The sequence below is a fragment of the Ursus arctos genome, unplaced genomic scaffold, assembly GCF_023065955.2.
Source record: "Ursus arctos isolate Adak ecotype North America unplaced genomic scaffold, UrsArc2.0 scaffold_15, whole genome shotgun sequence".
Classification (NCBI taxonomy): Eukaryota; Metazoa; Chordata; class Mammalia; order Carnivora; family Ursidae; genus Ursus; species Ursus arctos.
The window spans coordinates 28,795,809-28,820,229 of NW_026622819.1; the positions used below are offsets into that span (position 1 = coordinate 28,795,809).

At 38.3% G+C, this 24,421-nt stretch overlaps 1 protein-coding gene across 2 annotated transcripts in view; it reads left to right on the top strand.

The window, feature by feature from the left end:
- Positions 1-20,072, top strand: part of WDR70 (WD repeat domain 70) — a 299,029-nt gene extending 278,957 nt beyond the window's left edge. For both annotated transcript variants that reach the window (XM_026506841.4, XM_048224312.2), the window contains one exon: positions 19,896-20,072. In XM_026506841.4, coding sequence (XP_026362626.3) covers positions 19,896-19,983 — 88 coding nt within the window. In that variant the 3' untranslated portion in view covers positions 19,984-20,072. The remainder of the gene's footprint in view (positions 1-19,895) is intronic.
- Positions 20,073-24,421: the final 4,349 nt, after the last annotated feature.

The following is a 24,421-nucleotide window of genomic DNA, read 5'->3' on the forward strand; positions in this document are numbered from 1 at the left end:
GTACATTTACACTAGAGAAAGGTGGTGTTGTAGAATTTTTGGATTCTTAATCTTTCATTTTAAACTAATTTTAGACTTACAGAAAAATTGCAAAAACAATACAGAGTTCATGTATACGCTTCACCTAACTTCCCCTAATGTTAACACCTTACAAAACCACAATACAATTACTTAGCAATGCCAGGAAGTCGACATTGCTACGATATTGTTGATGAAGCTACAAACCTTATTTGATTTTCCCCAGTTTATCTACTGATGTCTTTTCTCTGTTCCGGGATCCTGTCCAGGATCCCATGTTACGTTTAGTTGTTGCTTCTCCTTAATTTCATCCAATCTCAACAGTCTTCTAGAGTTCCTTCTCTTTCATGACCTTGACACTCTCAGTGAACACTGCTCTGTTATTTTGTACACCTCTCTCAGTTTGGGTTTATCTGATATTTCTCACAATTGGAATGAAACTGTGCATTTTTGGCAAAAATGACCCAGGACTGATGCTGTATCCTTTTTGGTGCCTCATATCAAGGATGCCATATCAGGATGTCTTACAACTGGTGATGCTGACCTTGGTCACCTGGTTAAGGTGGTGTCTGCCAAGTTTCTCCACTGTAAAGTTACTGTCCATTTTGAGTTAATAAGTTATTTGGGGGTAATATCTTTTATGACTATGCAAATTCTGCCTCTCTTTAAACTTTGGCTCTCTAATTTTATTACCCGTGGGTAGTTCGCCTGCTGCAATTATGACTGTGGTGTTTGCCGAGTGGTGATTTTCTGTTTTTTTTTCTTTCTTCCACATTTATTAATTGGAGTTCTAAAAGGAAGAATCACCCTTCTTCCACATTTACTTATTTTTCAAGAATTTTTTGTATCAGTATGGACTCAAATACTTTATGGGTTAAAACCCAATACTATCATTATTTAGTTTTTTTGCTCAAATTGTCCCAGCTTTGGCCAAGAAAAATCTCCTTTGGAATAACTCCTGTCTTCTTTCGATAGGTGCCTCTATTTTTTTTGAGCACTTCCTTATTTTCTGATACCGTAGATGTGCCAGAGTCATCTTTGTTTTCTTCCCCCAGTCCTGGAACCAACTACTTCTTCAAGGAGCCTAGGTTTCTTTTATTTGAGAACGGCGTTTAGAAACCAAGACATTGGTACTCGATGTGCCCATTGCTACTGAAGTAGCATTGCTTTTAGATCCTCTGTTAGGGCTTCTTAGCTGACAAAACTTGGAAACACACACACACACACACACACACACACACACACACACACACTAACCTGTGCTTCAACACACATACACCTATGTATACACACACACACACACACACACACACACACACACACACATCTCTATTTATATTTTAAAAACTATGAGTTTATACTGATGCCTCTGATTTCAATCCTATACCTCTGGTTTCATTTTACCTTTCTCCTTCCTGTATTTTTAACCTCTTTCTCCAAAAATGAAAAACCCAGCTCTCATTACTGACAATATATTTACTTATTCACTTCTAGTATACATATAAAGTAGTTTCAGAATTGCCGACTCATACACCTGGGAGAAATATTTTCCCTAACTAGGATTTGTGTAGTTTTGTTGGTTTGGTTTGGTCTGGTTTGGTTTGGTTTGGTCTGGTCCTTTTAGCCTTACAGTATGTGGTCAAGAGACTGGTTTTCATAGTTACTTGGATGAGATATTTTCTTCTCCACTCCTGTCAGAGTGGTTATGTAGTTCATTTGAAATGCAGTTAGGGTCATTTGTTAGTGTGCATTCCTTTTTTGGGTTTCCCCTATGTTCTAGGTGTGTGTAGGATATGCAAAATATTAATCTAGTGCTAGGAGTCAGGGTCTGAAAAAAGCCTTGCTTTTCCTCTCTGTTCCCTCATTCCCATGCCCCGCTTCTCTCGGTCCCTTCCCCACTCACCCCCACAGGTAGCCTACCTATCTCTTTGGTTTCTGGTTTACCTCACCTGTAGGTTTCTTGCACAAGTGAACGGATTTGTAAGTATTTTTTCTACCCTCTCATTTCTTACACGAAGGATAACATAATATAAATGCCCTTTTGGGATTTCCTTTTTTTTAAACTTAGGATTATGCCCTAGAAATCATTCTACATCAGTTCATAGAGCTCCTTCTCGTTCTTTTTCACTGCTGCATAGTACTCCATTGTATGGCCATATCATGGCTTAGTCAACCACTCTCCTATGAGTGGATATTTACATTGTTCCAGTATTTTGCAATTTCTTTTTTTTTTTTTAATTACTTGAAGCCTTTTTTTTTTTTTTAAGATTTTATTTATTTATGTGACAGACAGACAGCGAGAGAGGGAACACAGCAGGGGAGTGGGAGAGGAAGAAGCAGGCTCCCAGCGGAGGAGCCCGATGTGGGACTCGATCCCGGAACGCCGGGATCACGCCCTGAGCCGAAGGCAGACACTTAACGACTGTGCTACCCAGGCACCCCCAGTATTTTGCAATTTCTAACAGTGCTATAGTGAATAAACTTGTGCATATGTATTTTTGTATCATTGGAGTTATAGTCAGGTTTTTTCTTGATGTATTTATGTATTATTAAATTTTTCTTTTAAATTATGAGAAAGCTGGACCCTGATCACTTTTCAGAACATTAATATGCTGGAAGAAAATCACTTATGAACCAACTCAACGGACATGTTATACCAGTATCAGTTCTCTATCTGCTAATCATTATGAGCTACTTTGCATAAAAGAAAACCACATTGTTTTAGCTTGGGTTCCTTAGAAGTAGATCCTGAGAAAAAGATTCATATAAAGATTCTTATTATTACTAGGAAGTTTTATAATTAGGATGCTTTATTATTAGGATGCTTATTAGGAAGCATCCATAGAGAAAACCAATAGGGGTGTGGAGAAGTGTAATGAAGCCAAGTAAGGGTGTATCAGGCAAAGTTTCAGGGAGGTCCACTTTGGCTCAGTCTGCACGGTAACCCTGAAGACTCTGGTCAGAGGCATGGTAACTGGAGTACTTATACTCTCCAGTATCTATTGATCCTTGCTAATGGCTGGAGATGGGGGTGGGGGAGACATTCCCAGGTACTTCCAGCTTTCCAGGGCTTTAGCAACCTGCTGACAGCCCTCTGACAAAGAGACATAGCTGCTGCTGTTGTGAGTGAAAGCACCCCACACAGAAATGCTCAAGAGATTTGCGGGTCTCTGGTGGGGAGCGCAGCATCCTCTGCTGTCCATGTCACAGAACAGACTTGACTCCGTAATGTCAATGGTGGTTGTTCACAGTGTGTACTAATAACCAGACAGTACAGATGGAACATCTCTGAACAATTAGTTGGATAATATTACAACAGCTAAGAGGGTCATATCAAGGCTGGCCAGCTAACTAGTGTGCATTTAGCCTTCTTTTGTGTAGCGTTTGTGTGTGTATAAGCTAATGTATGTCAGCACATCATTGGCAGTCAGATAAGCTTATAGACTGTGCCTCTGTTGACACTTCTGTTTTTAATGGAGCCATTATTTTCTATTACTATTAGGGGTTTTTAATACTTAAAGAAACTTGTTTAGAAACATACAAAAAAATTAGCTGAGGAAAGAAGAAGAAACAGAGCCATGTTTTAAAATTTGCTAAACATAGTAAGCATCATTTGGAGAAAAATTTGGCACTATCTATACAAGTTTAAAATGCAAATACCCTTTGACTTGGCAATTCTATTTCCAGAAGTTTTGCACATGTGGGCAAATATGTATGTCCAAAGATACTAAGTTCGGTATTGTTTATGAAAGCAGAAGACTGAAAACAATGTAAAGCCTTTCAATGATGTATTGTTTCAGAAAAGTACAACACATCCATATAATTAAAGATAACAAGAAAATATAAAGAATGAGCTAGATATATATATGGATATGGATGTGTCCCAGTCTCCTTAAATAAAAGACCAACAAGCAAAAACAGAAACCAGATTGCAAAACATGCTGTCTGTATACCTGTGTTTTAACACAGTAGATGTACCTACACACATATCTGATCATTTAAACACGGACTTCCTCTGGGAGAAAATACAAGAAATGTGGGTGGTGGGTATCTTTTAAGTAGGAGAACAAAGGAGTGGGGAGAGGGGAGGGGGGCGGGGTGGGAGGCGAGAAGTGAAAGGGGCCTTCCATAGTCTGCCCATTAGCACTACTGGATTTTTTTCACTGTGCATGTATTCCTTAAAATCTCAGACATGAAAATTACATATGATATTTAGGTTAGAACCTCATCAAAATAATTAGTTGTTAGAAGTTTGAACGATAGTCTGGAAGGTCTAAGGCCAGCTTCCTGGCCTGGGTTCTAGCAAGGACTTACTATCCAGTAGGTTCTGAAAGTTATCTTCTCAGTCTCTAATTCTCTTCAATGGTAAGTAAGGTCTTTGGCAACTTCCTATCAATTATATATTGTTAATATCACCCAATAATCAGCGGTATTATTTCAGTATTTATGGAAATACCTCAGTAATTTACTTTGCATGTAAACACACACAAACCTGTTTGGAGCAGTTTGCTATCAAATGTATTTTAATGTAGCAGATTTAGGAATTTTTTCTTTCTTGAGTTATGTTTTGTTAGGAAGGCCTCTGCATTCAAGATAATTCTTCAGGTTCTCCCATCTTTCCATTAATACCTTTTTTTTTTAAGAGTTAAATCTTTTATTCCCCTGAAATTATTTTAGTGAAGGGAGTGAGAAAGGTATATTCGTTTCCTGTGGCCACTGGAACAAATTGCCACAAACACAGTGGCCTGAAAAGCAGAAATGAATTCTCTCACAGTTCTGGAGGCCAGAAGTCTGAAATCAAGGTGTCATGGGAGCCACACTCCATATGGAGGCTCTGGGAAATTGTTCCAGTCCTCTGCTAGCTTCTGGAGGTTGCTGGCTAGCTTGGCTCAGAGCCACATTATCCCAGGCTCTTCTCAGTCCTCGCTTTGCCTTGTGCTTTGTGTTGGTCTCCTCTTCTCTCTTACAAGGATAGCCATGACGTTATTTGGGGACCACCCAAGATAATCCAGGATTATCTCCCCATCTTAAAATCCTTGGTCACATCTGCAAAGACCTTTTTTCCAAATAAGGTCATATTCACAGCTTCCAGGGATTTAAGGTAGATATTTCAGCCTACCACAATAGAGCTCCAATTTAATTTTTTCCTGTGGTTAGTTAGTTGCTGTAACACTTTTTAATTGGATAATCTAGTTTTCCTCATTGAATTGAAAACATATCGTTACACACGCTGCACTTCCATATGAATTTGAACCCATTTCTGGGCTCTTTGTTGTGCTCTATTTTTTGGTCTATTCAAGTAGCAGTATCAGACTGTTTTCATTGTTGTAGGGCTGCCTGTTCTCATTCTTCTTCTCAGTAAAACTTTTCTATTTTTGCAGGTTTCCATGACTTTAAGCTATCTAGTAAACACCTCCCCCCAATTCTTGGTGATATTTGTATTGGAATTGAGTTAATGTATATATTAATTTAGATTGAGTTTTACAAAACTGGTTCTTTTAAACCAAGAGCAGGGTACATCTTTCTCTTCAGTCATGTCTCTTTGTATCTCAGTAGTATTTTTAAGTTTTCTTTATATAGATCTTTCCCATTTTCTTTTAATTTTGTTTCTAGTTATTTTTATCTTTTTATGTCATTGTAAATAGAATGTTTTCTTCTGCTGAGTTTGTAACTCCTGTGTATATGGAAGTGCTGTGTGGCCACATATATGTGTATTATTAATGTATAATAGGTAGTTGTTTTATATACAGTTATTTACCCTATTTTCCTGTTGTTTTCAGTAATTTTTCACTCAGTTTGTTTGTAGTTTCCAGGCATAAAATTGTATCATATGCAAATAATGATCAGTTTACCTCATCCTTTCTAATTATTTTAATTTACTTTTATTTTAATTTAAAAATTTTTTTATTTGAGTTTAGAGGACATACAATATTACATTATTTTCAGGTGTGCGACTTAGTGATTTGACAAGTTTATACATTATGCTCTGTTCACCCCAAGTGTAGTACCCTCCGCCTGTTACATCACTATTACAACATCATTGACTATGTTCCTCATGCTGTGCCTTTTATTCCAGTGACATATTCATTCCATAACTAGAAGCCTGTGTCTCCCACTGCCCTTCACCCATTTTGCCCAGCCCCCAACCCCCTCCCCTGTGGCAACCATCAGTTTGTTCTCTGTATTTATAGATCTGATTCTGTTTTTTGTTTATTCATTGTAGGGTTTTTGTTGTTGTTGTTGTTGTTGTTTGGGTTTTTTTAGATTCCACTGATGAGTACAATCCTACACTACTTGTCTTTCTCTAACTTAGTTCACTTAGCATAATACCATCCAGATCCATCCATTGTTGTCTCAAATGCCATGAACTTATCCTTTTTTGTGGCTGTGTAGTATTTCACTGTGTATATGTGTATCTCACATCTTTCTTATTCATTTTTCTGTTGATAGACATTTAGGTGGCTTCGTATCTTGACTATTGTAATTAATGCTGCAATAAACATAGGGGTGCATGTATCTTTTCAAATTATTGTTTTTGTTTTCTTTGGGTAAATTACCCAATAGTGGAATTATTGGATCACATGGCATTTCATTTTTAATTTTTTGAGGAACCTCCGTACTGTTTTTCACAGTGGCTGTACCAGTTTACATTCCCACCAATAGTGTATGAGTTTTTCTTTTTCTCTACATCCATACGAACACTTGTTTCTTGTGTGTTTGATTTTAGTCATTCTGACAAGTGTGAGGTGATATCTCATTGTGGTTTTGAGTTGCATTTCCCTGATGATTAGGCTGTTGGCCATCTGTATGTCTTTGGAAAAATGTCTGATCGGGTCCTCTGCCCATTCTTTAATCAGATTGTTGGGGGGAGGCAATTGGTGTTGAAGTCTATACATTCTTTTTTTTTATTTAAACTTTTTTTTTTAATATTTTATTTATTTATTTGACAGAGATAGAGACAGCCAGCGAGAGAGGGAACACAAGCAGGGGGAGTGGGAGAGGAAGAAGCAGGCTCCTAGGGGAGGAGCCTGATGTGGGGCTCGATCCCAGGACTCTGGGATCATGCCCTGAGCCGAAGGCAGACGCTTAACCGCTGTGTCACCCAGGCGCCCCTGAAGTCTATACATTCTTTATAGATTTTGAATATTAACCCTTTATTGAATATGTCATTTGCAAATATCTTCTATTCAGTAGGTTGTCGTTTAGTTTTGTTGGTGGTTTCCTTTGCTGTGCAGAAGCTTTTTATTTTGATGTAGTCCCATTCATTTATTTTTGCTTTTGTTTCCCTTGCCTGAGGAGACACATCTAGAAAAATGTTGGACAGCTGATATCAGAGAAATTACTGCCTGTATTCTGTTTTAGAGTTTTTCTGGTTTCCGGTCTCAGGTCTTTAATCCATTTTGAGGGGTTTTTCGTGTGTATGGTGTGAGAAAGGGGTCCAATTTCCCTTTTCTGCATGTAACTGTCCAGTTTTCTTAGCACCATTTATTGTAGACACTGTCTTTTCCCCATTGTATATTCTTGCCTCCTTTGTCATGGATTGATTAAGCATTAAAGTGTAGGTTTATTTCTGGGTTCTCTATTTTGTTGTATTAAACTATGTGTCAATTTTTGTGCCAGTAACATATTGTTTTGATTACTACAGCTTTGTAGTATGTCTTAAAATCTGGTTTTGTGATACCTCCAATTTTGTTCTTTTTTCTTGGGATTTCTTTGGAAATTCGGGGTCTTTTGTGGTTCCATACAAATTTTAAGATTATTTGTTCTAGATTTGTGAAAAATGTTGTTGGTATTTTGAGAGGGATTGCATTGAATTGCTTTGGGTAATATGGACATTTTAATAATGTTTGTTCTTCCAATCCATGAGCATGGAATATCTTTCCATTTGTTTCTGTCTTCAGTTTCTTTCATCAGTGTTTTATAGTTTTTGGAGTACAGTCTTTTACCCCTTGGTAAAGTTTATTTCTAGGTATTTTATTCTTTTTGGTGTAATCGTAAGTGGTGTTGTTTTCTTAATTTCTCTTTCTGCTACTTTATTATTAGTGTTTAGAAACTACTGATTTCTGGGTATTAATTTTATATCCTGCACCTTTACTAAATTGATTTATTACTTCTAGTAGTTTTTGTTGGAGTCTCTAGGATTTTCTTATGTATAGTATCATGTCATCTGCTAATGGTGATGATTTAATTTCTTTACCAGTATGGATGCCTCATTTCTTTTTCTGGTCTTATTATTGTGGCTAGGACTTCTAGTACTGTGTTGAATAAAAGTGACAAGAGTGGACATCCTTGTCTTGTTCCTGATCTTAGAGAGAAAGCTCTCAGTTTTCACCACTGAATGTGATGTTAGCTGTGGGTTTTTCATGTATGGCCATTATAATGCTGAGGTATATTCCCTCTAACCCCGCTTTGTTGAGAGTTTTTATCATGAATAGATGTTGCCCAATTTTGTAAGATAAGTTATCCTATCTAATTGTATTGACTAATACTGCCAGAACAATATTAAATAACATCATGATAGCACACATTTTTTTCTTAATTTGAACTTAAAGGAGTGACTCCATTAGGTTAAATCAGGTAATTGCCCTTTTCATAGGTGGGGAAAAAAATCAAATATTGGCAATTTCATATTCAGTTTAATGATATTTCTCCATAAAGCATAATTTCTGAAAACTCATACATACAAGATGTTGAGGATGAATCAATATCTTTCTCTTCTATTTATTCAATAATGATTTATTGAAAACCTACTGTAGGTCAGGTACTATTCTAGATTATGGGATATAGTAGTTTTTATGGAACTTATATTCAAGTTGGCAGAGACAGGCAATAAATAAGTCCCTAAATTTTAGGTGATAGCTAGTGCAAAGAATAAAACTAAAATAGGGATAAGAGAATGTAGAGTAACTGCGGGGAGAAAAGGTTACTATTTTTTTAGATACGGTGATTGGGGTAAAACCTCTGCTATGTGATTTTTGACTTGAATGAAATGAAGGAGTGAGCCATGTAGATATCCAAGGGAAAAGCATCCCATGCAAAGAAAACACCATACAAAGACCAGAGACATGTTCATCTGAAATAGATGCTGAATTTTATTGGGTTCATTTATTGTATTTCTGTGAAAGTGATCATATGACTTTTCTACTTTGATCAATGAATATGATGAAGTATATTATTGGATTTCCTCATATTGAATTATCCTTGCATCTTTGGTATGGCTCTCACATAGTTATAGTTTATTCTTTGTCCTGTGTCAGACTGGCTTCATTAAAATTTTGTATGCTTTTCTACATATACTCTCAAACTGTTTTTAATACCATTAAATCTATCTACTTTGTAAAGATTTGGTAGAATTCACCTGTGAAACTGTCAAAACCTGGTGCTTTTGTGGAGGAGAGGGTAAATAGTAATTTCTTAGTTTCTCTCTTTTCCGTCCCCTCATGGTAAATACTCTGTTTGGACTTTCCAACTCTTCTGAGTCTGCTCAGTAATTAATATTTTCTTGGGGATTCATTCATCCAGATTTTCAGCTTTCTTTAAATTGAATTACTTGAAGCGGAAGTTCTTTTTGTTTTTTGGTGAGCATTAACAAATGATATTTTCCTGCATTATAGGTAGTTTAGTTATATTTACAGTTGAAAATGTGCTAGCTTCAATATTAGCTCTGAGAAGTGGGGAGAACAGGTACTGTCCCGTCTTTTACCCTACATGTGAGGAGACTGAAGCTTGCGGTCCATGGTGATTGCAGCTGGCACTTCCGTCAGCTCTCTCGATCCCTAAACCAGTGAGCTTTGCAGAGGGCTGCGCTGTCTGTTAATATATACCCTTCTGCTGCTGCATTTCTCCCATCTGCTTCCTTCCACCCAATTTTGTCACCTTCCATTTATTGCATACTAACTAAGTTCATGGCACTGTCTGTGGCATGTGATTTGTTAGCCAGAGTCGCAGTGTTATTTCTCCTGTGTTCACCTGCTAGAGTATACTATTTACTGCCAAGTGGCAAAGTCTTTGAAGGGAAGCTAATATTTAAAAGGATCTTTTTGTAAAGGTCACTGTAATTGAGAATGTGTGTCTGGTTGTTTTTCTTCACGGCAATTGACTTCTGTCAGTGATGAAATGAAGATTTACTATATCTCACTTTATCACAGAAAAGCCCAATTAGACATTTACATAAATCTCCCTGCTTGCACATGACATATACTCACCTTTGTTCTCCAGTGATGATAACAGAGGGTCTTTAAACACTTTACCTGTGTTGATGGAGGATTCGAGTTTCATTCCTGGCACTAGCAATGTACTAGCCATGGAAGTTTTAAAACACAGCAGGATCACAGAGGCCTCTTGTTCAACCACACATGGTCAGATTCAATTACAGTTTCTTGTTAAAAGAAGTGGCTGTGGAGGGAGGGAAGAGGAGCTGGCTAGAGAGTGGGCAGGATATAGATCCAGAATGCTATTAGCTTACACATCACACAGAGATGGACGTGTGTGGGAGCCTGGACCCTGGCCAGCAGCCTGCCAGCCTGACAGCTCTGTCAGCCATGGTCACTTCTCTTGCCAGATAAACTGCCATTACTTCTGGTTCAGTCAGTTTAGTTTTCAGTGTGCATGTCCTGTCAGATACGGGATACTTGGATATATGTGTGTGTGTTAAAATATCATTCCCATGTATGAAGGATCCATTTAAAGTCATATTGAGTTAGTAGGCAGTATTTAAAGAGGTCGTTCTTTGAGTGAGTAAAGGTTTATATATTATTTTTGCCAAGAAGAGATATAAACCCACAGGGGGAAATGCAGTTTTTTTCCCTGAGTTATATTTAGGTGACTGGTCGTCCCTGTCCACCATATTCTTGTGTAGGGGCCAGCATTTCTCAGAGTGGTTTTGTGGACTGCCTCGTGCCAGAGTCCAGGGTGAGAGTAGGGGGTTAGAATGCAGTTTTCTAGACTGCACCTCAGACCAACTCAGATTCTGTGAACTTGGGGCTGGAAACCTGCATCTTAACAAGTTTCCCAGGTGATTATTTTGTGCACTAAAGTAAAGCACAAATCACAAATGATTTATCCCTAGAAAATGAAAACGTACAGAATAAATTATTCCAATTATAGAGATTTATACTGAAGACAGATTATTTACATAACCAAATAATTTCCCCCGGTATTTTTTTTTTAAATAGCAAGGTGTTGTGTGTATTTAATTTGTAAGTTATTTTACCAAATGTATTCTACATACAACTTTTTGAAAACATACTTTTTATATAAAGTGAGAACATGTGATAGCCAAAGCAAAGGGTAATAACAACAACACTTTTATTGTACTTATACCATGCCAGCCTTGTTTAAGAACTTTATATTATTCATTTAATCTTCACAACAGCCCTATGAAGGAGGCTGTATTATTTCCCCATTTTACAGATGAGGAAGTTGAGGCTTGTAACTTGACCAAAGCCACACAGGTAGCAGATGGCAGAATTGGGATTTGAAGGCAGTCTGGCCTCAGAGTCAAGCTTCTGCTCCCAACAACTACAGTGTACTGCTTCTCATCACCAAGCAACTGATGGCAGTCATGAAAAAAAAATTGAGTACTAGTGAAGCTGAAAAGACTACCGTGTGAGCCAGCATGGCATACCCCAACACTAGACTAAGAATCAGAAGTTTCGGGGTGTCATTCTCGTCGTGTGCTTCGCTGACATGGCCTGAGGCTGTTTCCCGGTGTGTGAAGAGAGCAGGGCTACAGTAACGCCCAGCTATACAGCTGAGAGAGGGTGCCCATGACACCTGGGCGGCCTCAGGCCTGTGTACTCTTCAAAGATTTTCTCCTTCTGACTTGTTTAACCATTTGGTGATAAGGCAGGTAATGGTGATTTTAGAGGGTTCTTTTGTTTTCCGTTTCCTGTCTTTTCTCTTTCTCTTTTTATTTCCCATTTCCACAGGTTTCAGTATTTGTCCCTTTTTCTACCCTCACCCAGGCTTTGAACTCACACACCCAGCATTATGAGTTAGTGGTGCCCTCTTTAATGAGTCCGAAATATGTTTATCTATTTTCCAAAATATTATGTGTTCATTTTTTGAAGAAAATAGAACATTCTTTATCTAGAAACATCATGTTGCTTCTCATCATCTTATTCATCCCTAATATTTAAAAAAAAATTATCTTTGATTAGCTGTTCACCAGAAAGAAGGGCCCATTTCAAGTGGAATCTTTTGGTCAAGCCCTTTATTTAATCTTAATAATTCTGCAATTGTGATGACTGGGTCACAGTTCATCTGGACTGTATTCATTCTAACAGGGTTAACAAGTGTGTCAGATTGTCAAGTCATGGCTATAATTGACTTTGGCTTTGAGGTTTTCCCTCATAATAAACAATGGGCCCTGAGCCAAAAAAGCTTGTGGTTTATACTCCCATACTGATGACTGAATATTAGAAGTGATTTCTCCTCATACTCCTTCTGTGACCCTGCAACTGGCTTTATGCTTTTTGAATGAATCATATCAGAAGAATATCCATAATTAAAAAGAATGTGACCCGTGCACTTTCCATTGCAGCTGAAAACATTCTGAAATTCTTCTGTGGCCTGAGCGCTAGTGAGGGAGTGTAGAAACCCTAGGTTAGAGCCTAGTCAGAAGAGAGAAGACAGCCCTGCTGACAGTTTGAATCTCTTGCGCAAGCAGTGCACCCCAGAAATGCCCTCACAGAATATTGCAGGGGGAATCTTCATTCATTACTGACTATTCTACACAAAATTCCTCTGCATGGGAACACTAAAGGTGGGACTCAGTTTTTGTTGGGCTTCTGACATTTTTTTGTTAGCACACGATTGCTGGGAAAGCTCTTTGTACAAATATATCTGAGAATTCAGTTTGAAAGATGTCCCAAGGGGAAAATTATTCAGCACATAGTATCATCTAATCAGAATTGATAGATTTGAGAAAGACATTTGCTTAAGCTTTTATCTTTGCTTATGAAATAATAACTATTAGCAAATGCAGAGTTTACTGAAGCTAAACAAAATGAAACAAAAAACCTTTCAGCCCTTCTCTGATTGGTTTATTTAATGGTTCATAACAATAACTGTGTTGATATGTAATCTATTCTCCTTTTCTTAGTAACTCTAGTAAACAAGGTGACATATATAGTCAAGTGAAAAATGTTTACTATTCACCAAGTGAGTTAATCAAACTGGAAAACAAGTTTCACATCAGCCTTCTGTAAGTTAAAGTTTTCAGTTAACACTTAGAAAAATGGATTAGTATGGGCCATAAACCAGTAAATTAGATAAGCTGATTTCAGTAAGGTGGGTTACTCTGCTGGTCCTCAGTGAGGTTTACCATGTCCCTACTGACCTGTCGAGCAACTGCAGTGATTATACCCTTGGCTGAATGGAATGTTCCCCCTTTTCCTTCAAGTCAGTCTCTTTATAGGCTTTTGTTTTGGCCAACTGAATAAATCTTCCGTGAGGCTGGAAGTTTGAGTTAGCAACTTCCTGTCTCTTGAGAAAGGAGGTATAGAATCCTGGAGGAACTGATTAAATAGAAGACGGGAATAGGGATACCTGGGTGGTTCATTCGGTTAAGCATCTGCCTTCAGCTCAGGTCATGATCCCAGGGATCAAGTCCTGCATCAGGCTCCTTGCTCAGCGGGGACCCTGCCTCTCCCTCTGCCTGCTCCTTCCCCTGCTTGTGCTCTCTCTCTGACAAATAAATAAATAAAATATTTTTTTTTAAAAAAGACAGGGTAATGGGTCAGAAATGGAAATGCTTTCTCAAGGTGATGGAATATATTTCTTGCTCATTTTTTATTTATATTTGTATTTCCTGAGTTCCTGCCATGTGTTCAGTGCCCATTTGGTTTGGTTTGTTTTACTCTTCATTATGGAAGGACCCAACAAAGTCTGTGTTAAAATCAGTGTACAAATTCTGTTTCTTCAAGCAGCCCAGAAAGGAATCCACTTTTGTAGCCAGTGACAATGTTAATAGAGACTTGGGGAGTATTATTGTTGTTGTTTATTTGTTGGTTTCCTGTTGGTTTTAAAAGCAGGGACTTCTGGACTAACTTCTAAGTGTTTTTAAATCCATTAGCGTTTTTTGGGGGGGTTTTTGGTTTGTTTTTGGGTTTTTTTGGTTTTTTGTTTTGTTTTGTTTTGTTTTGTTTTTTGCTGTGTCGTTTTACTCCTACTTGGCATTGTTGATTTATTTTTATAGTAGTTTTTTATGTCAAGGGCAATTAGGCCATCCCCTAGGGAAGAAATCTTTCGGTTCTATTCCTAACTCTGCCTAATCATCTCTGTTTCTCATTGTCTTAAAAAGTAGTGACTGAAGAAATCCATTTTAAATGTCCTAGAAAATCTGAATTAAATTTTTTGGGGGGGTCTTTCTCATATATGAGTTTCCAAAATTTTTCACAAGAATAACTGTTGGAAATAAATTTAAAGATAACAGTTACTGAAAAGAAAAGAATAGCTGCAAGATTTAGAGCTGTAATTCTCTTAGTTTGCTTCTGTAAAACGCTGGAATTCTCTAGACTAGATAGAGATGTTCAGTGTACGCAAGTCAAATACTCCTTTTTGAAGAACTTGGTCTTTATTCAGCAAACAACATATAGCTCTTAGGGAAGGCTGTGAACGGTGCTGTGGGAATGTTGGTATTGGGGGCAGGACGGATTGGAACAAGGGAAACTCCTCTCTGTGGGCCACATCTCCCCTCACCTGCTCATGCCTCACTCCCAGGGATTAAAGACTGCTCTGTCAGGGCTGGGCCTGTGACAGTGCGGCCTTGAACCCCGTTCCTTCACCCCGTCTTCAGTGGCATCATCCAGGGCCGGCTTCTCCCAAGGTGAGAAGTACATTCCTACAGTTAAAGGAAGCTCATTGTGTGTCAAAGTTGATGTTAAGAAGACAGATCCTACTCCACAGCCTGGTTTCAGAGCCCTGCTCCACTGCTTTCTTTCCCCAGCTGGGACGGAAGGTGTTCCCACGGTGCTGCTCAGTGCGCTCTACCAACCAGTACTCATGAGAGAAGTATAGGAATTGAGAGTAAGCAGTTAGAAAATTGTGGAGCAATTTGATACATTTTTGGAATCTAATAAAAATTTGAATTTGTACTTTGCAGTCTTTTTATTTTTCTAGAAACATAGTATTTGTTTGAAGGGATTGGAAATTAGAAAACAAAGTCTGGCCTTGCACCACAGATGGTTGGAGAAGCACTGCTCTAGGCAGGACCCCAGATTGGAGGCTAAGGCCTTCTCCAGGGTGACTCCTATTTATTCTAGAAGCAGCTTCATTATTTCTTATTCCCAAGTCCAAGAGTCTGGTTCTTCTTTTAAACAAAAACATTTTTTAAAATTTTGGTAAAATATACATAAAACTTACTCTCTTAACCATTTTTAAGTGTACATTTCAGTAGAGTTAAATGTATTCACTTTGTTGTGCAGCCAATCTTCAGAACTCTTCTCATCTTGCCAAACTAAAACTCTGTACTCACTAAGCAAGAACTCTTCCTTTCCCCCTCTATCCAGTCCCTGGCAACCACCATTCTGCTTTCTGTCTCATGGATATGGCTACCTTGGTACCACATATAAGTGGAATGACACAGTATTGTCTTTTTATGACCGGCCTATTTCACTTAGCATAATGCTCTTAAGGTTCATCTATGTAGCATTTGCCAGAAATTTCTTTCCTTTTTAAGGCTCAATAATATTTCATTGTACGTATCGCCACATTTTGTTTATCTGTTCTCCTATCCACGACACTTAGGTTGCTTCTACCTTCTGACTATTCTGAATAATGTTGCATTGAACATGGGTGTACAAATATTTCTTTAAGACCCCACTTTCAGTTCTTTTGGGCATATTTCCTGAAGTGGAATTGCTAGATCACATGGTAATTTTATTTTTAATTTTTTGCGGAACTACCATGTTGTTTTCCATAGAGGCGTCACCATTTTACATTGCCACCGTCACTGTTCAGGGGTTCCAGTTTCTCCACATCCTGGCTGATACTTGTTATTTTCTGGGTTTTGTTTGTTTTTTGTTTGATAGTAGCCATCCCTGGTGGGTATGAGGTATTATCTCATTGTGGTTTTGCTCTGCATTTCCCTAATGCTTAAGGATGTTGAGACTCTTTTTATCTACTTGTTAGTCTTTTGCTATCTTCTTTGGAGAAATATCTATTAAAGTCCTTTGCCCTGTTTTTTTTAACTGTGTTGTTTGGGGTTTGTTTTTTTTTTCCATTTTTGTTGTTATTGTTGAGTTGTAGGAGTTCTTTATATATAATCCCTTATCAAATATACGATTAGCAAATATTTTCTCCCATTTCATAGGTTGCCTTTTCAGTCTGTTGATTGTGTCCACTGATGCACAGGTTTTAATTTTGATACAGTTCAATTTACCTGGGCTTTTTTTGTGCTTATGCTTCTGGTGTCTTATCAAAGAAATCATTGTCATATCCAATGTCATAAAGCTTTTCCATAGTATTTTATAGTTTTTGCTCTAGGTCTAGGTCTTTGATCCATTTTGAGTTAATTTTTGCATATGGTGTAAGGTAAGGGTCCAGTTTTATTTATTGCATTTGGTACAATTTTGCCAGCACCATTTTTTGAAAGGACCTTACTTCTTACACTCAGGTATTCTACCTGGCCAATAAAATGAAAGATAAAGTGATATGCAAGCACTGCTGGGAAAATTTGGACACTAGATTCTCCTTGGCTGTTTGAAAGCTAAATGTCATAATTTGATGTTGCATATACATAATATGGTTATTTTGCTGGCAGCATTGTTATTAGTTCAAAAAAATGGAATTTAAAACACTAAATTTCATGGAGTTCCTCAAAGAGACCATTCTACCGTCCAAACAAATTCATATCCCCCAGGTTAAAATACCTGGAGAGGACCAGGGAATAAACTGTTGTGGTCTGGTAATTCAGCATGACAGTCTAAGTGATCCTGGTGTAAAAGTTACTCAGCGAATTTTGCTGAGTTTAGTGCTGGGGGAGAAAGGTATCTCCTTTGAAAACTAATATATTTCTTTTTTCTTTGTCTTGGCTACTAGGAAATTGAGTGTTGTATTATTATGTTTACCCTTTCCTTCTACTCATTCGTTTTGATTTTCTTTATAAATCCATTTTATTGAAGTATAATTTATGTATAATAAAATGCAAAATGCACCCATTTCAAGACTTGACAAATGTATACACCTATGTGATCACTTCAGTGAAGGTTATGGAACATTTCCATCCCCCCAAAACATTCCCCATGCCTCTTTACACTCATTACGCCCTTTCTGCTCCCTGTGAAATAGTTCCATTGATTCTATGCCCTTCAAGTTAGCCACCAACTTGCAAAAAATACTTTTGCGAAGTAGGTAGAATATGAGAGCAATTACTTAAATGAAACAGTCTTTTTAAGCTCTAAGTTCTGTTCTTCCTGTGATCTGTCATTTAATTTCTTTTTTTTTGTACCCAAAAAAGCACCATTAAAATTTCTTAGTACTTAAGTCTCATTACAACTAACATTGATGAGCTGGTGTCTTCTGAAGCATATCATTACAAGACCATGTTATTTTTTTTTCTTTAGAAGTTAAACATCTAATTCAAAAGGATTTTTAAATCAAATTTGTTCCCATGTGGGTTTGTCCGTACCTCAGTGGTCCACATCTTTGTCAGAAGATGAAATATGTAGGGGCACCTGGGTGGCTCAGTTGTTAAGCATCTGCCTTCAGAATGGGGCGTGATCCCAGGGTTCTGGGATCGAGTCCCGCATCGGGGTCCCTGCTCTGCTGGGAGCCTGCTTCTTCCTTTCCTACTCCCCCTGCTTATGTTCCTTCTCTCGCTGGTTGTCTCTCCCTCTGTCAAATAAATAAATAAAATCTTAAAAAAAAAAAAAAAGAAGATGAAATATGTAATGGGCACGAGTTGCCCTACTATCGCATGTTAGAGAGCCAGTGTGAGGACGGGGGGTGCTTTCTAGTAACTCAGCAACTCATGACCTATGAAAGTCTGCAGCTGTTTTTGGAAACATTAGAGCTGTTACTTGTTTGTAGATGTCATAACAGTGTCTTGAAGTGACAAGAATTTCAACCAACTGGATTGTGTGTGGGGACACCTTGGGTTCCAGGTAGGTGTGTGGGTCACTAGAGAGACAGGAATTGTGACTAACTTATGCACAAGGAATTCTAGTACCTGGCGTGCATCAGAGCAACATCAGCATGAATGTGGATGGTTTAACTTCTTCCCAGGATAATAAAGAGACAGCAACAAGTAACATAAGGTTTTAACCCTGTTTTTACTTGTCAAAGAAAAGGAATGGTTGTTGTCATTATTTTAGCATTCTGGAATTACCTTGATATAATGAATTAAATTCAAGATGAAGATGTAAGCTAAGATATATCATCTTCAGATATAGTGCTTTAATATTTCCTTGTAATGTGTGCAGCCACTCTGGAAAACAGTCATGGAGGAGGTTCCTCAAAAAGTTATAAACAGGATTACTCTACAACCTAACAATTGCACTACTAGGTATTTACTCAAAGGATACAAAAATACAGATCGAAGGGACACATGCACCGTGATCTGATGCTCGTAGCAGCATTATCAACAACAGGCAAACTATGGAAAGAGCCCAAATGTCCATCAACTAATGAATGGATAAAGAAGATGTGGTATATATATAATGGAATATTACTCAGCCATCAAAAAGAATGAAATCTTGCCATTTGCAATGATGTGGATGGAGCTAGAGAGTATTAAACTAAGTGATCTAAGTCAGTCAGAGAAAGACAAGTACCAAATGATTTCACTCATATACGGAATTTAAGAAACAAAACAGATGAACCTATGAGAAGGGAAGAAAAAGGAGAGGCAGGGGAGCAAACCATAAGAGACTCTGAACGATAGAGAACAAACGGGTGGGGGGATGGGCTAAATGGGTGATGGGCATTAGGGAGCACACTTGTTGTGATGAGCACTGCATTTTATATGTAAGTGATGAATTACTAAATTCTACTCCTGAAACCTAAAAAATAAAAAAGCTTTCAAAAAACATTTCCTCGTAATGTGATAGAGCTGTTTTTAAAAGGGAATCAGCAGTAACATAACCAGAAGGAGCATGAACTATAACCATTTCACATATTCTTGAAATTATTTTCTGTGTAAATGATATAAAAAGGAAAATCATTGAACCAGGTATGTTTATAAAGCACAGAACATCCTAACGCAAAGATTGCTTCATATACCGTGTGTCAGTATTACAACAGTGGTGTTAGTGATGTATCCTAAAATGCTTGCCATTTCTGTGCGTTGAACTGGGTGTTGGGGTGGAGAGAATGGCCATCTGTTTGTTTTGTTGTTTTATTTTTTCTGGCAGTGCTCAAGTTACTCTATATATTATCTATTACTTGAGACTCATTAAATAAGGAAGTGATTATCTCAAATTCTCCTGTTCATGTGCACCATAATCACATGTATTTGGACTACTTAAGTCTAGGAACAACACAGAGAGCTGTAAATAAAGATCATGTGTGTTCTTGCTTGGTGACTATAATTTGGACTCCCAAACAGTCCCAGTGAGCCTGATGTTTGAAGTAGAGGGTGGTCATGAATATACGAGATTGTACTGAATTTGATGTACTTTCATTTTATTTAAGAAAAGGACAGCATACATAGCCTGCCCCAGAGGGGAATCTTTAAGAGAATCTTTGGCTCTTTTGATGAATAAAATTAAATTTCTATTATCTTTTTCTTTGCCAGAAGTTTAATGATTGATATTTATTTAATAATTGAGATATAGTTGATTCCCCAGATGTGCTTCCACTTGCAAAGTAGCAAAGTCTAATCTAGTAAACACTTGCTGACTAAATTTTTCCTCTTTTCATTAACTTTCTTTTAGGACTCAGCCCAAAACCATGTTTGCCCAAGTTGAATCTGATGATGAGGAAGCAAAGAATGAGCCAGAATGGAAAAAACGTAAAATTTGAAGACTCTCACATGAGAGCTCTTTGCATGAGGGGAGTGATATTGGACAGTTTTTTGTTTTTTAATGAAATAAAAAATACATTTTTATGAACAACTTTTGTAGTTTGCATTATTGGACCATTCAAAAAATTGGTAGCTACCCTTCACTAAAATTGTGCTTACATTTTTCTTAATTACAACTATGAATCTATATTATAAGTAAATAAGAAACAGATTCTTAGCCTATTACCAAGTAGTTTAGGTATTTGAAAACTTTATTCAACAATTATTGGTCTTGTACAGATTCTTACAGCATTGAAGGAGGGAAATGTACATTGAAATGGACATGAGTCTTGAGCAATTCTAGGATCATAATATGGAAATAGACATCAAAAGTTTAATATTTCTGTATAATTTCACAATAGTTGTTTACATGATTATAAATAATTAGGCTGAGTTCAGGCTAAAAGCATTGCTATGCTAGGAAAGAACATGTATCTGATTATCCTTAAACAGCAGAATACAGTGGTTAGGATTTAGGAAGCAGGCTGTGAAGTCAGACCCATGTGGGTTCAAACCTTGGCTCTGCTCTTTACTGTCTAGGTCACCTTGGGAGTTATTAAACTTCTCTCTTCTAGCCTCAGGTGATGATAGCACTGCTCTCCTGGGTTTGTCACAGGATTAGATAAGACACTTCTTATATAGTGTTTAGTATAGTACCTGGCATGTAATAAATATACCCCATTTCCTATTTTAAAATAGAGCTGATGATACTTTGCCTGATTTTTATCACTATTAAATTGGAAAAGTATGGAAATGCTTTGTACCTGTAATTAGAAGACATTAAAAATCATTCTAAAAGACCCTTGTGCTTTTGTGACTAGAAAACTAAAATGAAAGTTGGCAGTTTGTCCAAAGTAATAATGAGTCAATAGAATAAAATTCTGTGGACTGTTTTCACCCAGACCTGGGGTAATATTGCATATCAAATAGTCCCCACTAGAAAATTCAGGAATTTTTAATCCTCTTGCCTTTTTCCCTCCTGCTCTCATTTGTCCCAGTGAATTAAATATAAAAATTAAGGATGATCCAAAATGCGTGTTGGAAAGTTGCAGGCCTCACATACCTACCCCCTCCCCAAAAATCTTTTCTACCAAGATCACAGGTACGTGGCCTTTCTGCCCCTGCAGTTCTGAGGTGGGTCGCAGTGGGCATTCCTCTATAAATAAATCCTAAAAATCTTCATTCTTGTCAACTACCGTCTGTCCTTTTTTTCTTCCATCCCCATCTTCATCCTATTCCCGTTCTGTCATCACGTAGCTTATAGGTAATAAGAACTAGCATTTGCTACATGCCTAGCATCTGATGGCTACTGTTCTGAGTTCTTTATCTGCAGTAGCTCATTTAATCCTCAGAAAAACCCCATGAGTAGGTAAAATTGCTGGACCCACTTTACAGACAAAAGAGATTCAAGAAGTCAATCTGCAATTACAGTTGGGGGGGCTATACGAAGACACCCGAGATTTCTAAGCATCAGTAATAAACTGCCCAAAGTTTCCTATTCCTGTTGAAATACACTTTATCCAAAATCAATTACAGACCAATATTTTGTTCCAAGTGCTTAGGATTTGTAAATTTACTGTTTCTTGGATAAAATTTACTGAAAGCATTTCATATTTTTTTCCTGTCTTAACATAAACATTGCACCATATGGAAGTATTCGTCTTGCACAGCCAAAAGTTGTCGTGAAGGGTGGGAGGGAGGAATAAAAACTTGATCGTAGTGGTCTTGGCGGAGCCTGCTATGATGTAAGGGGAGAGAAAGACAGATTTAGCACGAAGATGATTTTCTCATTGTTACCCACAACACAAGTGGCCCTTTCCAAGCTTAAGATGATCTATCTCACTTGAGAATTTTATACAAAATTATTTTTCCACACAAGATTGGCAAAAGACACATAGGATTTCCGTATCAATTTTGATGAGTAAGGACCTCAGAGCCAGGGCTGGGCGAAGAGTGGGTGCTCATTGGCCCTGTAGTCCCATCACCAGGGTAGAATCCCCAGTCGATATTCCCCAGGCCCTCACACTCCCCATGCCCCTCGAGCCTCATTACCTTACCCTGTACAACCCTACATTCCCTATCTCAGTCAACTGCATTTCTATTTGCTCAAATAAGGGACCTGGAAGTCATAATAATGACTCCTCCCTCACCCCCCCTCATGTAATCATTTGCCAGTTTCCATCCATGCCATATGCTGACCGTCTTCTATTTGACCTTCATCTCTTTCCCTGCTGCCCCTGTTAGAATTTACTCCCTATTTTATCCCTCACCAGGACCTCCCAGGAGCCTCCCTCCCAACTAATCTCCCTGTTTTTCATTTGATCCTCATCAAATCCATCTTTTATTCTGCCATCAGACTTAGCTTTCTAAAACTAAAGCCCATCATTTCATCCATCTGCGTAGAGCCTACCAGAGTGTCTGTGTCAGTAGTTTGAACCCATTTGTGTGGCGCTTAGGATGTCCAGATTCAGCCTCTTCCTGTCTTTCCTGCTTTAACTCGCGCTCATCTTGCACATGCTTCTCAGTTCCAGCAACTCTGAACCCGGGAAGTACCATGTGCTTTGCACTTGAGTGTCTTTGCACATACTGTCCCTTCTTCCTTCCTTGTCGGCCTGTTTGTTTTTGAATATGGGGATCAATGTCACCTTTCCCGAGCAGCCTTCTGTGACCCACCCTGGCAGACAATTAGTTGCTCCCTTCTCTGCCCCCATGGTTGCTTCCCTATCTCTGTGCTATGGCCTTTTTATATGTTCATTGAAAGTGTATGCGTGTGTGGCTTGTGGGCTTGACTGTGTTTCCCCTACTGGGATGTGGGTTGTAAAAATTAAAGCACATTGGGTTCTGTGAATGTGCAATGAATTTATTTAATGAGTAAGAGGAGCCATATTTTACTCACATTTGTATTCCTAGCCTTAGCCTCAAGAAGGGGGTTAAAAATTAAATATTTGGCAAAGGGAAAGAGAGAAACAGGGAAGGGTAAGGATGGAGAGAGAATGAGGTATGAGAAGTGTTTCTGCCTCGCCAATGGGAAGGAGGATCATTAGTACGGAAGCTCGGGCTGTGTCTGGGCTGCTTGGCCTTTGTCTGTTGGGGTTTATTCACAGGTGACCATTGTGACGGCTCAAGGAGGAAACAGGATTCTAAACAGTTGCCTGTGTTGTACCTGGCAAGGCCTAATGAGCCCTAAGCCATCCTGACATCCTCAGGCACTTGCCTCCTATCCTGAATCACCAAAGATCTGAGATATCTCTAGCATGGGGGTTCTTAACCTAAGCAGGCTGTCTGTGAATGCCCCGATGTATGCAGCGCACTTTGCTTATGCTCATGCATGTCTTTCCGTAGGAAGGATCCACAGCATTAATTAAAATTCTGGGTTATTTGGTGTTGCTAGCAGCTCTTTCCTCTCCCAGGAGGACTGTGTAAAATTGGGCCAACCAGACTTGAAAATCAGGACCTAACTGTCACATTCACATATGCACAAAATACCAAACAGAACAAACTAAACCCAAACTGCTAATACGCTGGCTCCCGTTTAATCTTAGGTGGTTGATCTTGTTGCTTTGTAGACAGACCTTAATTTTTGTTCTTTAAAGATGATTAGCCTTCTGTCCCATTAGCAGCTGAAGAGATCAGCTTTATGATTCCCTGAAGGGACAGCATCCAAAGGTAAGTGCTTCTTTATTTGATCTAAGCGTGAATATTATGAGATTTGAGCCAATTTGAGAAAAGCTTTTAGGAGTTGATATTACTATTTCAGGCATCTGTGAGCCCTTCAGTGTTTAGTAACCAATGAATCAGATTTGGTAGGAGATAAGGAGGGTAACCAGATGCCTGCTTAGATGTGTACATCCAATCTGGGTCTGGCCCTTTAGAGATGATATGCTTCATTCATTTATTGGTCTTCTTGTGTGTGAGGAGGTCAGGAAGTGGGGGAGGGCTGTGAACAAATGCCTTTTGAAAAGTGTCTATCTGGATTGGAAGTATACCACAAGCCACCGTGACCATGACTCGAATTTACTCAACACCCTCATCAAAGAACTGACGTGGAGAGAAGTGCCTAAAGATGGGAGATCTTGTGTGTGTGTGTGTGTGTGTGTGTGTGTGTGTGTGTGTGTGTGTGTCTAGGGGTATATAGGTGGAGAAGGGGCTTTGAGGGCTAAGAGTGGAGAAATTTGCTATTTTAAGTAGTTTTATGAATTATCAGAGTTTATATTAGGGGGTCTTCAAAATTTTAAGTAAAATCATTTTAAAGGTACTTCATCTGCCCCCACTTGTAATAATACTCCTTAAAGAAAATCTGGGAAATGTTGACATAAAATGGTAGATTAAAGATGGCCACAAGTTCCTTGAGACATTCCTCTGGGAGGGCAGGGGAGGGGAGGGGTGGGGAGGAAGAGC